We start from the raw sequence: 14,665 nt of genomic DNA, 5'->3' as shown, positions 1-14,665 counted from the left end.
CAGTGTGGAAGAAACTTTTGCATATCTACATTCTATAGAGTAGGAACGCTTGGCTTAGATAATTTTGAATCTTTCAAAAAACATTTTGTTACTTTAGCATCTGCCAGAAAGTTGCAAAGACACATTCTGGTAGGGGACTTTAATTTAGCTTCGATTTCCTGGCCAGATGGTCAGTCATCTTGCCAGCTACATTCTAGCTTTGTAAATTTTCTCACTGATGAGGTTGCCGTTTGGTGTGAGCAATAGCGAACAGCACGCACACTCCTTTGCCCCGTCAACCTATATCTAATCTATTTAAAGAGTGACAACCATACTGCACATTGAATTAGAATTCCGTTAAATATCAAATTGATTTATTGTAAAATTGTTTAATCTGTAATAAATGGCATAAAATTGAAATTTTTGTTTAACTGAAATTTTTGTTTAACTGATGACCTCGGACATACACAACTTATTAGCTCCCCTAATCACAAGTCAGGCAACACCTTAGATCTTGTGTTCACTAACATTCAGAACCTTATTAAGAATGTTAAAGTTTTAGATCAAAACGAAATGTGTATGTCCGACCACTTTTGTATAACATTTGACATTGATGTTAAGACCAAGTATATTATATTCATTATATGTCGAATTCAGCAGTGGGTCCTCTCTTCGTCCGGTTTGTGTGTTTGTCGCCTGTCTGGACTCTCGTAGTCATGTAATTTTTAATTTTTAATTTCTAATTTGTTATTTTAATTTTAATTTTAATTTTTCAATTTTCTAAATGTGTGTTCTGCTCCGGGACTCAATTACCGTATCGGCTTTCTTGAGACTGTAAATTTGGAAAGCCAACTATGCGGGGCGCCTGCCCACCGGCACTGAAGAGTGATCAAAGAATTAACTAAAATTTCCTAATATAACGATTGAATATAGAGTTGTTTAACCGGCGCGTAGGGACTACGGGTGGAAGATGAATAATTGATATTCCAACAGCATCTTGTTCCCTGCATTGTGCTGATTCCGGGAAGCATTCTGTTTACGCTCTCATCATTCTGTAGGATGAGATATCGTTCATTTAAAATTGGGTAATTATAGGCCTGTCAAGGATTGCAGCCTAATTACGAGCTGATCAATTGCAGCTAGTTGTGCCATATAAGGGATAACTGAGGTCACGTGACATTCAGTCCTATCACGTGACCGCTAATCCTATCACGTGACCTTGATTCGTAAAGCCTCGGGCACGTGATCACATTCGTAACGTGTCGTATGCCGACTAGGAGATTTTGTGACGTCACCAGAGCTGAAGCTACTTGATCAGGCCTTATATGGAATAATATCGTGTATCGGGTGTAATTGGACCTAATTAGAGCAGCTGAGCGCTCAATTATAGCAGCATCTGGTACCACCTTCTGAAACCCAGCAGACAGCTGGCCCAGAGAATCGAAATTAGAAGGATTTTTTATTGATGGAAATCGAAGCGGAAACCTTGTAACCCTATGTTTTCGATGACGCCGAACAAGATTAAACAGGTTATAATTGTCCTACTCTCGTGTAAATTGCTCTAAAACGTGATTGAAATTTTAATGATGCTATCAATTGTAATACAGTTTTTACATTAAGCTGAGCGGCGTAACGGCTGGCATTCCTGGGCCGCACTCATCCCAGATTGTCATTCCGCCGCAGCTTCAATTTTTATGAATAGTACAGCCTGGGGTCCCCAGGTAGCGACTGGAACCGCTATATCTGCCTAATCTCAGTTATTGTAAATAACGAAGCCTGTGATCCGCACATCAGGTATTGACCACATTGAACGGGCTTGAATCGAACAAGCCGTGTTATTAATATTAAGATATTAATACCAAAAATCGTATTACTATTACCTTCTTGTCATTTGTGCGAAGTGCGTACTCTTTATACTGCAGTTTGAAGTGCATTACAGAGTTAATGTTATGTGTATTATACAGTTACAGTTATGTAACTGTTGCACACAGTAAAACTTACTGCGATCGCGCTGATAAGAAGTGAACTGATAAGAGTCGAGTAAAATTGTGCGGATCACAGGCTTCGTTATTTACAATAACTGAGATTAGGCAGATATAGCGGTTCCAGTCGCTACCTGGGGACCCCAGGCTGTACTATTCATAAAAATTGAAGCTGCGGCGGAATGACAATCTGGGATGAGTGCGGCCCAGGAATGCCAGCCGTTACGCCGCTCAGCTTAATGTAAAAACTGTATTACAATTGATAGCATCATTAAAATTTCAATCACGTTTTAGAGCAATTTACACGAGAGTAGGACAATTATAACCTGTTTAATCTTGTTCGGCGTCATCGAAAACATAGGGTTACAAGGTTTCCGCTTCGATTTCCATCAATAAAAAATCCTTCTAATTTCGATTCTCTGGGCCAGCTGTCTGCTGGGTTTCAGAAGGTGGTACCAGATGCTGCTATAATTGAGCGCTCAGCTGCTCTAATTAGGTCCAATTACACCCGATACACGATATTATTCCATATAAGGCCTGATCAAGTAGCTTCAGCTCTGGTGACGTCACAAAATCTCCTAGTCGGCATACGACACGTTACGAATGTGATCACGTGCCCGAGGCTTTACGAATCAAGGTCACGTGATAGGATTAGCGGTCACGTGATAGGACTGAATGTCACGTGACCTCAGTTATCCCTTATATGGCACAACTAGCTGCAATTGATCAGCTCGTAATTAGGCTGCAATCCTTGACAGGCCTATAATTACCCAATTTTAAATGAACGATATCTCATCCTACAGAATGATGAGAGCGTAAACAGAATGCTTCCCGGAATCAGCACAATGCAGGGAACAAGATGCTGTTGGAATATCAATTATTCATCTTCCACCCGTAGTCCCTACCGGCGCGGCCATGGGTGTGTGGCCTAGCTTTGGCTGCACACCTATGACTGCGCTGTTGCTGGTGGACAGGCGCAGTTTTTGTTGTGCAGTAGTGTTGCAAGAGAATAAAACCAACTTATTATGTACTAAATGGAATCAAGAATATTATTGACTATATTTGATAACGATGAATTGTAAATTTCGATCAATTTATATTTTTCGGTCTCCAATTATTGAACTGCGGAAGCTGGTTGCCTCAACAATGTTGACTATGCATGGTATGACTGAATTGTAAAAACGTGATAATTGAACGAAAAATAAATGATGAACATGATTCAAAAACTGTAAACCACCAAATGAATTATCGCTTAAATTTAAATAAGTATTTAAACAAAAACCACCCTGTGCCGTTAAGCAGCAGGGCGCGGCTCATCTGGGCCACAGCAAATCGGCGAAAATGGGTTCGAAAAAGCCACTATTGGCACTCGAGTCCTTGATCTTTCCGATGGTTCACTGGGGCTTTTGAGCTGCCGTCCTTCAGCTTCTGTAAACTGAAATTACTACCAATCCAAGTTGAAGCAATCAGCCGACGCGCGGCTTTTATGGTTATATATGATATGTTTAATCTGTAATAAAGATCAAAATTCAAATTTGTTTCTCTAAAAATTTGTTTCTCTATTAAGCAGCCTAAAAGAAAGATCTTTAATTATAGTAAAGGTAATTTTAGGGGCCTGAATTCTGAGTTATTTAGCATCGATTGGGATAGTATATTTGAGTGTAATGATCCTTATCTTGCCTGGAGTCGATTCAGAGGAGTTCTTGATGCAGCCTGTGACCGATGGATCCCTAAAAAGACCATTAAGTCTCAGTTCCAGCCTCCATGGTATGACTCCGAATGTGATCGTCTCCTACGAAATAAGGAGAAATGGAGAATAAGGCATAAGGGGAGCAACTCTGAGTCTCATAAAAGCATAAACAAAAGTTTCGTGCATTTCGAACAAAATTTAAAAATATGATGGACGAAAAAATGAGACTCAGTGTTGAGGATGACTCCGATGATGCTCTTATCTCCAAGAAATTCTGGACCTACGTTAAGTCTAAATCAAAGTCAACCAGGATCCCTGAAACTGTTAAATATCATAATCGCTTTCGAAACAATCCATCTGATCAAGCTGCCCTTTTTAACGAATATTTTTATGAGCAGTTTTCTCAAGAGAGCGATTATGGCATTGACATAGATTTTCGTGATGATTGTTTTTCCAGTCTTGTGTTTAATAGAGAAGATGTTCTGTTGATTCTTAAAAAGTTAAATCCTAACAAGGCCCCTGGCCCTGATGGGATTCATGGGAAAGTCCTCAAAAACTGTGCCCAAAGCCTTGCATACCCACTTAGTGTTTTATTTAACCTGTCTTTCTCAAGCGGATGCATACGCCCTGATTGGAAGCTGGCACTTGTAGTACCAGTGCACAAAAAGGGTGATAAGTCTTCGGTTGAGAACTACAGGCCTATCTCGTTAACATCTCTTGTAATGAAAGTCTTTGAAAGGTGCATAAAGACTGCATTATACGCTGCATGTTCTGATCTGTTGGATGACCGACAACACGGTTTTGTTAATGAACGTTCATGCACAACCCAAATGATACCTTTCACGGACAATCTTGCACTTGCACTGAACAACAGGTCCAGGACTGATATAATATATTTTGATTTTGCGAAAGCTTTTGATAGCGTTTCGCATGACCTCATTTTAAGTAAATTAAAGAATATTTTTAAAGTCGATGGACTAATGCTTAAATTTATCAAGTCCTATCTTGAGGGGCGACAACAACAAGTAGTGATAGGAGGCCAAACGTCTTCCTCTCTACCAGTTCGGTCTGGTGTCCCTCAAGGTTCTATACTTGGCCCTCTATTGTTTGTAATATTTATAAATGACATGTTCTCCTGTGTCTCTGAAGGCACCAATATCGCCCTTTATGCAGATGACACTAAAATTTGGAGGGAGATTCTTGGTTACCCTGACCATCACATAATCCAAAATGACATCAATAGATTGTATGATTGGTCAGTGAGAAATCGAATGAAGTTCCATCCACAAAAGTGCAAAGCCCTCTCTGTGTCCCTGCAAAGAAACGTGCTGGATAACTTGCCATTCAATACCTTCTTCTATAAACTTTCTGGAAGTGATATTGACTTTGTGCCCTCTCAGTCAGATTTAGGAGTCGCAATAAACTCCAGGTTTAATTGGGGTGCACAATGTAAAGCGCTTGTTTCCAAAGCTAACTCCAGACTTGGACTACTTAAGAGAACATGTCATTTCACTACTGATAAAAGGCAGAAAAGATCGTTCTATTTGGCGTTAATTAGGTCTATATTTGAACATTGTTCTGTCATATGGTCCCCTCAATCTGCAACTCATCTTCAACAGTTTGTTGCTATCCAAAAGAGGGCTATTAAATGGATCAATGGTGAACCCTACTCGAGTTATAATGACGATAAACTTTCTACAGAGCAAAAGAAGCTAAATATTCTCCCTGTCATGCAGAAGTTTATTTATAACGATCTTATGACCTTCTATAAAATAGTGAATAGCATAATCCCAGTTTCGCTTCCTACCTATATAGTCCTATGCCGTCCAGAGGGCACCCGATACACTAGGCACAATGCTCAAATAATTGATAGGTCGGATACTTCAACTTACATGAGTACCACTGTGCCCTGCTCGGATGCCTTCCGAAATAGCTTCTTTCGTAGATCTATGCTGAAATGGAATAGTCTACCAGTATGTATCCGGCAGTCAGAGCGGATTTCTACTTTTAAGGCCAATCTGATCAAGTACCTCTGGGCTGCCGATACAGTCTGGCCAGACTAGCTCATCAGTCTTATGATTCTCAGAAATGTGTTTTTGTTGGTTACAATTCTGCCGTCCAATTTCCTATCCGCTTGACCTTTTCTTTTTTCTTCTATCAGTTGTGACGGAATTGTAATGAACAAAATCCATATATAATTATTTATGATATGTTTGATTTTTTGTTATTGTATGTCATTCAAATTTGGTAGACGGCCCCAACGTTAATGTGGCTCTTGCTATGTGTTGGTTCAGCCGAATTAATTATTATGTAATCAAGTTTATTTTTCTCTTTTAGTTAGTTGTCATCCGGCCAAACATTAAGCAACTTATATTGCAGAACTCCATTTATCAATTAGTATATCAAAATATGTCATTGTAATTTTGCATGGCTGAAATGTAACGCTTGATTTATATATAATTATATAATAATTAATTAAATTTTCAAATAAAAAAATGAACAAAAGTATTTTCCAAGAAAACTTAAAAATTTTTGACTTAGAAAATTTTTGACTTAGAAAATTTTCGGGAAAAAATCTTTTTCCCAAATATTTTTAGAAACCTAAATTAAAAAGTTGGCCCTTTTTGGCCCCTTGCCCAGATTTCATGGGGGGGGGGGGGGGGGGGGGCGATGGCCCCCCTGCCCCCCCCCACTTTCTACACCCCTGTTCATCAGTTAATTAAAACTTATCCTCCAAATCTAATTCTTTATATTTCTGTTTATTCTTTAGGGGTTGATACAATCTTATATTTTTAAAGCTGACAAAATTAATGTACTGAATCATAAAATTAACTATGACCAGACTGATGTGAGAATGGTGACGGAATTGGATGAGAAGTCAGGTCAGCCGGATTTCGAGAAAAGACCAGCTAAAAGGACCTTTTCAGCATCCAAGAAATGGAAAGTCTGCTCGAAAGTAGTCCAAGATTATGTAAGTTTGGTTATGAACAATGCTTATGTATTATGGAGTGACATATACTACTACTATTACTATGTCGAAATCTAAGTAAACTATAGGTAAAAATATAATATTAATCATAAGCTAAAATGTACTAATCTTTGTATTCTAAATGGGGAAAAAGAAGAAACATTGTCAGTCAGTCGAGAAAATTGTCAGTCAGGCTATATGGCAGCTTTGTAGATGTTGTGACTATGCTAGTAGTGGTCCCAGGCTTGCGACTGGAATTGCGGTGTTAAATCGATTTAATGGTACCAACGATCCACCTCCCACTTGTTGTTTGGTACTTAGCATTAATAGTGTTAGCCGTAGCCATTTATAGCAAGAATCTTAAAACTAAAGGGGATGACAAGGAAAAGAGGAAGGAAAAAGAATAACGGGACAAACAATTAATTAAAGTATTTATAGGAGCATTAGATATTGTAATTACAAGCTTCAATAATAATCACTGACTAAAACTTCTAATTAAAATGACACTTGGTACGCTCGCCCATTTTCACTGGTCAGTCTGAACTTCGGTTTAGCACGTTGTACACTTATTCACCTAAGTTTCAGAATTTGTTCAGTTTAGCAGAGTTAGTACCCGTGTTTCAATAAATCAAAAGATATCAGGGGAGTTCTTTAATAATGTTACGGTCATCTAGAATACCGAACTTCCTGAAAACGTTATCATATTTCCTCAGACAACGTTTAATGCCTTTAATCAGTCTATCACGGCTATATCCTCTATCAATTAGAATTTTGAATATTTTGTGAAGATGGGAGGTAAAGATATCCAATCTAGTGCAAACATTACCATATCTAAGAACTTGACTTGAAAAAACGTTGTAGCCAACCTCGGTTGGGATGTTACTGTGAGGAAATGTAAGGGATACAACATGAAAATTATAATCATCAGTTTTGTTATACACTGATATTTCTAGTCCTTCTGTGGAAATATTAATATTTAAATCAAGGTAGTTAATGATTTTATTATTGGAACCAGCTCGCTCCATCTCCAATGAATTAGGATAAATATCTTTAATCAATTTATGAAAGTAAAGGTAGTTAATAATAGATAAATCGTCAACATATCGTTTATTATTGGATAATATCTTTGCTAATCCCATTTTCTTTTCCTGAAGTAAACGTTTCATATAATTAAATTCCTTTTTGCCAACAGTGAGATCAGCTATAGGGGAACTTGAATTTCCACCCATAGGAATACCCTTGGTTTGTATGAATACAATCCCACCGAAGACGACATAAGTGTTATAAATAATAAATTTAACAGCCTCTTTTAGGTCATCTTGACTAAAGCAGGCATGAGAATCATAGGTTTTATTGGAAAAGAAACATGTATTACTGTCTCTTTTAGAAATACAAATATATCTATTACGGTCTGAAAATATTAAATCAACAACTTCATTAATCATATTCTCTACTTCAATCAAGTCTAATCTGGTATAAAGAGTAGTAAAATCATATACTTGTATATTATAAACATCGCTATTTTTGATAGCTTCAAGGAATTCACTTGAGGAATCTATGCTCCAAAACATGTTTATACCGCTGTTGTTGTAGATTGCCTCGCAGTATTTCTTGAAGTATTTCCTCAAAAGTTTCAGACAACAGTTAACTTGGACGTTAAGTTGTTTCGTAACGCAAATACGGGCACCTGCAATGAACCTCGCCTTGTAAGGGTTCTTATGAAGCTTAGGGTTCCAGAAGATGCGTGCTAGTCGCAAGTTTTTATCTTCAACTTGTACATTAAATCTCTCCTTTAGACTCTCCGATATTTTATTGACATAATGAGTCTCGTCTTCGCTACAGGGTTTATATGTATCATTACCTATACATTCTAGAGTATTAGGATCAAAACCCATTTCATTGACAAGAGTTTTTACATAAAACTTTTTACAAATAAATGAAAAATTACCAGAAGCTTTGTCGATACTACAAATAATGTATTTACTTTTCAGCAATTTAAGACTTCTTTTAACATCATCTTTTTCCAGTGTGTTTTCTTTTATTTCAAATGTTTCAGGAAAGTTTTTCTTGTAATATTCAATACGATTGGAAACTATTGATAACACTTTTTCCTTCCAATCGCTGAACTTTACTTCTTTTTGACAGTACTTTCTACTTTTTGATTTTATAAATTTATCGACAGCTTCGGTAACTGACATATATATCTCATCTGGAGATTTAAATGTGGGAATTCTGTATTTACAACCGTAGGAAAGTACTTCCCTAAGTTCAACATTATCAACAATATCTAAATTACCAGTAACTACATGTCCATGAGGAGGATAATTGAAAGGGGAGGAGTGACAATCGCATGGACTACCTAAAATAGATTTAATATCAGAAATAGAAAGTTTCTTTAAGAATGAAGCATAGTTACAAATAGAAAGACTTATAGGATCATTATACTCATAATAAATCTGTAATGGTGTAAAAGACTGAATCAAAATGGGAAGCAAATCAATGACTGAAGTGTCAGAGAAAATAGATTTTAGGTTAAGATTATCAATGAATTTGCAATTAAATGGAACAATTATAAATTCTCTATTACTGGATTCAGATTTGTTCTGATGGTATTTGGGGGAAAATGTTGAACAGAAAGAGGAACATACGTTGTAAATCAATCCTGAATTATATTGACTCAAAGAGTAGAGAGTGTCTAAATCTGATAAGCTATAACATTTTAATGTTTTGTATATGGAATGTTCTGAAGAGATGTTATCTTTCAGCCTGTTAATATCAGACTCTATGGTATCCAGAGACTTCTTAGGCTGAACTTTCTTCTTTCCATTCCCTCTGCCACGTTTGTATCGAGCAATCTGTCCACTAAAATAATTCATAACCCGATCTTGGGAGATGTTGCCCGTTCCTTTCTTCTTGTCATTAAGACCAAGAGGGAATGCTGTCCCAAGCTTCTCTATCCAGTAATCCTCCAGGAGAAGTAAATCATTTTTGACATCAGTGGACATGTCAGAATCAACATAATCTACAATCTGTATGGAAGCATCTGAGAAGACGTGACCAGGAATATTAAAATGTTCATATAAAAATGTGGATGATTTGGCTTTGACACAATTTCTGTGGCCATTGACTCTTTTATGAAGTGGTTGAGTTGTTTCTCCAACATATTGTTTTTTACAGGTAGAACAGGTAATAACATAAATAACATTATTAGTTTTACAATTAAATATAAAATTTGTATGTCCAAAGATAAAATCATTATTAAAAGTACTGCTCCTAAATGTATTAACAGGATTAAAACTGTTGCAAGTGAGACAACCTCTACCATTGCAACATCTAAAAGTGCTAGAAAAGACATTACTAGGGGTTACCCATTTATTCAAGGATTTTGAGAAAAATTTACCATTACGTTTAAGTCAAGAAGGTAACATCATCCCTTTCGGCGTTTCCGCCTAGACCCAACGACTCGAGATAGGCCAAGGACAACGGGTCGGACATCAACCTATTGTCATGGGGCTGCCATGATTGGGCGGGCGTTAGATGTCATGAACCTAAATAGTTCTCCCACCGACGCAGTGTAGCCTGGCGAGATTCTTCGCGACCATAAAAATCTCTTAGAACCGGATCTTGCACTGCCGCTGTTTCTCGTACCGTAGCATGGCGGACAGCTCACGCCAGAAAATGAAATAAACAGGTAAGTACAGGATAAATCAGGAGATGTATGTACAACAACAAGACTTCAAGGAGGGCGCCCAAGAAAACAAAGATCAACCAAATCTCGGAACCAATGGCCGGGAGAGATATAAATGTAATTATAGAGCAATATCAAGAAAAGCTATCAATTATGTAAACTAAGTCCGATCTACGCCAGATAACCCCCTCTTTATATCCTTGTCCCGCATCAGGGTTCGCAGTTTCTCTAGAATTTTTCCCAACTTCCTTCAGTAACATAGACAAGTAGCTTTGTCTTGGCCGTCCTTGCTGTGCTCAGAGCAGTGATTAAGTCTTATGGGAACCTATGCATGGTATTGGTGCTCTACCATGCATAGGTTCCCATAAGACTCACGGGCAAGAAGCTCAGGATGTCTGATGCAGTGTCCCGTCATTTTTAATCTCCTGCTTCGTAACTCCTTTGCCAGCCTAGGCTACCATACAAAGTTATATTGCTGACCTTGTTCTTCCATGAGATACCCAGCACCATACGCAGCATCTTTGTGTATGTCCAAACTTTTCTCTTGAGCCTTTGTCAGTGTCCAGGTTTCTGATCTGTAGAGCATTACTGACTCATAAGCCGCTATGAACAATCGTATCTTAATCTTTGAGAGTTTTGATTTCCAGATATCCTTCAGTCTATGTAGGGCACAGTGCGCAGTGACATATTTCATGATTATTTCATAAAATTGATATACCAATTTCAAGCAACTTAGGATAATTTTGGGCTTTTGCATACTAGTCATACTGCAGATGAACTGATAGTTGACGGGGTAAAGGCAATATTCGCTTCCTTGTGTAACACAACGGCAACTATACTTTTGTGGGATTAGGAAAGTTTCAGGCTTGGGTTATGGGGATTATGGAATAGTGTAACGACTAGGAGACATAGATATGATGGTATTTCAGGCAAGAGCTGTTGTTGTTTAATAGTTTAAGGAAATTAACAATATATAAACTGTTTACGGTGCTACTTGTTTAGACACACCAAGAAGATCAATGGGCATACATTATTGAGCAGTTCCCGATTGAAAGAGCTAAGAGGTGGCGCTATGATATGACTAAGAGGGAATTCTTCTCTGATGAAGTAGAAGTTAGGATTGATGGAAAGGTAGACAATTCTTCTTTCTTTAGAAGTTAAAAAATAAATTTACCAATTCTAGAAGGATGTACCTGTTCTAATGCTAGTAATTCAAATAGGAAATTCTATCATAAATACCATTGCAGCCCTTCGCCAATGGTGCAATGAGAGAGTGTTTTCGAGCTAAAAAGCTGTCCAAGTTTGCAGCAAGAAGTGCTGAAGAAGATTGGAATCTACCTTTCGCCAATGTTGTGGCTAAAAAGTACTTCAAAGAATCAGACAGGTAGATTGAAAACTATTTTCTTGAGTCAGCGCTTTTTTTGTGATTATCGCCTCAGTAGTAAATGATTTATAGTAACTACTGATCTTGTGAAGCTAATCTTACTTTTATTACTGATTCATGTGCAAATTCTTCGTTCAACGAGGTTGTATTCTTATTCCAAGCTAGTAGATTTAGAAACTTGATTTTTTGCAGCATTGTCAGCTATTTATTGTGATTTATTGTTTCAGCTAATTAATAGTGAAATTTATTTTAGCAGTATAGCTGATTTTGCTCACAAAGATAAAAAAGAAGAATGGAATATGCCTTTTTCCAATGTAGTAGTCAAAAAGTATTTGAGTCCTGTTGATAGGTTGGTTGATTAGTTTCCTTACTATGTTTTTTAATATGTGTTTCAGATATGTTCGAGCTTATCATTTAGAATCAAAACAAGTCTTTCATATTTTGGAGCCAGGGTGTTGACTGGCTACACCTATACTGAAATATAACAAATTTACCATAAATTATGCAATCATTACATTATAATCAACAAAATATATTTAATCACAGAATCTCAGATACAGATAATAATAAATCAAGAAGCACAATTAATACAAATTAAACAAGCAATAAATGAATCTACAAAATCGTGTTTCTTCATAATACATTTAAATTCTTCATATAAATTTAAATTCTAACAATAATTTTATAAACGATACTACAATGATTAGTCAATCATTGATTACTAATTTGTAAGTCACAAACAATAAATCAATACAAATTAATCGCAAATAATCAAACAATTAATATTATAAAAGTATCTTTATAACTTAATAAAAAGTTAACATATGACAATAAAAATCACAAAATAATGTTAGGTGATTGAAGCATTTCGATAAATTCATCATAAATGTCACTACCATATTTTCCCCATATATTTAATTTCGATTTATAAAACTTTGCAAACTTGGGCAATGCAGCTAACTTAAATCCTTGTTCAACCACTTTACCTAAGAGTTCAGTAACACTTTTTTAAAACCATTTAGTGTCGGATTAACTCTTGCTAAATAAATATTCCATAAAACAAATTATTTGGTATGTTTCCATCTAAAAAAGGATAATGATAATGTGATATAAATTCAAAATTGTAATCGTTTCTTTTATAAATAACTGACACTCTAAACTTCCCTTGATAGCTTGATAATATAATAGGGGAATCAAGTAAAACCATCTATAAATATACGATGAACTTTTCAAACATAAAATAATTAATGTATGTATAATGTATATCCAAATATTATAAAGATTAACGATGATAACTTCGCAAATCACAATATTATGAATATTTTATCATTTAGGAATAATATATAACAAATAATAAAAATTGTGTTATACCTGTCAAAGTGTCAATGATTAAAAGTGTTAGCTGAATGTCTGAATGTTAATTATTTGTGCGCAAATTTAATGCTGAAGCTGTAACTTTATAATATAATCACACAGTCACAATATTGTATCGATATCAGATCAACATACGACCATGTAAATTGCAATTTCGTATTGCCTGCTGTGAATGAATTTTATTACAAAGCCCAATCAAGGATAACGATTATTGAAACTCTTGCATGTGCATTTGAAGTTTTTTCTGATCAGCTGATCTCGATTGGAAGAAATTTGTGACAAACTTAGTTGTTCGATGTGGGTAATTAGTCAATTAATTAATTATGTGGGTAATTAATCAATTAATTAATTATGTGGGGTAATATTAATCACTACACTGTATTATGTAAAAGAGTAAAGAAGTCTGGAAGTAAACTCGAGTGTCCAGACTGTTTTATTTCCTAGTTTTATACAGCATTTGTTGGAAACTTGTCTAAAACACACTAACACATGTTATTCCAACAGATAGGGTTTAGTGTTGTTAAATACACTTATTAATGTGTGGCAGCATTCCTTAATCCTTATTCTAAATTAAAAGCACCTTAATAAATTATATTTGTTGTTATTATTATGTGTCTAGTATTTTACCTTACGTTCAGTATGCTTCAAAATATTGAAAATGATCGTTACAGACAGGCGTATTTTGACGACATTCAGCTGCAAATGGACGCAAAATTCTGGTCTGAGGAATACAACAAAGCTAATCCTCCCAAGAAGATAGACATCATGCAGATGATGATAGTTGAGCTTGTTGATAGGCCCGACAGTCCTTTGTATCACGTGGAGTCTGTTATAGGTAGGTTCACGCTTCCGAGAGTCGAAAAGGGGAGAAAAACGTCCCCTTTTTCGGCGATTTTGGACTTTTTTCCACCTATTGTGAGAAATTTTTAATTTTAATTTTAAGTTATGAAAATTATGCCCATTTATTCCTCAACTTTTGGTCAAATGGGCATGGGTATCAATGGGCCAGGCTTATCCCCCCCCCCCCATATATATGTTTTCTCAATAATTTCAGCTTGAAGCTACAAAACACTGTTTAATTTGTACGTGTTTCAGAGGGAAACACTGTTTAATTTGTACGTGTTTCAGAGGGAAACACTGTTTAATTTGTACGTGTTTCAGAGGGAAACACTGTTTAATTTGTACGTGTTTCAGAGGGAAACACTGTTTAATTTGTACGTGTTTCAGAGGGTGAGTATGTGAAGTACAACTCCAACAGTGGTTATGTGGAAAGCAACTCTCAGCATATTTGCCGGAACACTCCCCAGGTAACTGATAGCGTATTAAAATCATAATACTAATTACAACACTACAAATCTATTACATTTATTGAGAATTATGTAATGTAACGTGATGGAAATATTTTAAACGGGTCATATCCTGTCCAAACCCAGGATGCACTACTATACATGAAGAATTCGTTTTAACTTTGTTTGAAAAGCATTAATAAAATGTAACTAATATTGTCTGCTGTTAGAAATAATTTGTTGTTATTAGATTAAATATTTACTCAACTTACATAACAGTACAGCTACATACCAAACTGACTGTATAATGTGAA

The 14,665-nt window shown here is 36.1% G+C and overlaps 1 protein-coding gene across 2 annotated transcripts in view; it reads left to right on the top strand.

Annotated features, from left to right (window-relative positions):
- LOC134819532 (eukaryotic elongation factor 2 kinase-like) overlaps positions 1-14,665 on the top strand; it is a 44,030-nt gene that overhangs the window by 11,767 nt on the left and 17,598 nt on the right. The window contains exons 2-7 of one of the 2 annotated variants that reach the window (XM_063829517.1): positions 6,494-6,622; positions 11,310-11,438; positions 11,555-11,691; positions 11,945-12,040; positions 13,737-13,900; positions 14,293-14,372. In XM_063829517.1, the coding sequence (XP_063685587.1) occupies positions 6,506-6,622; positions 11,310-11,438; positions 11,555-11,691; positions 11,945-12,040; positions 13,737-13,900; positions 14,293-14,372 (723 nt within the window). In that variant the 5' untranslated portion in view covers positions 6,494-6,505. The remainder of the gene's footprint in view (positions 1-6,493; positions 6,623-11,309; positions 11,439-11,554; positions 11,692-11,944; positions 12,041-13,736; positions 13,901-14,292; positions 14,373-14,665) is intronic. The other variant, XM_063829518.1, reaches the window with a different exon arrangement.

This window comes from Bolinopsis microptera, chromosome 8 (genome assembly GCF_026151205.1).
Source record: "Bolinopsis microptera isolate Bmic1 chromosome 8, MBARI_Bmic_1.0, whole genome shotgun sequence".
Classification (NCBI taxonomy): domain Eukaryota; kingdom Metazoa; phylum Ctenophora; class Tentaculata; order Lobata; family Bolinopsidae; genus Bolinopsis; species Bolinopsis microptera.
Note: the sequence above shows the minus strand (reverse complement) of the source record. Positions and strands in the feature narration are given on the sequence as shown.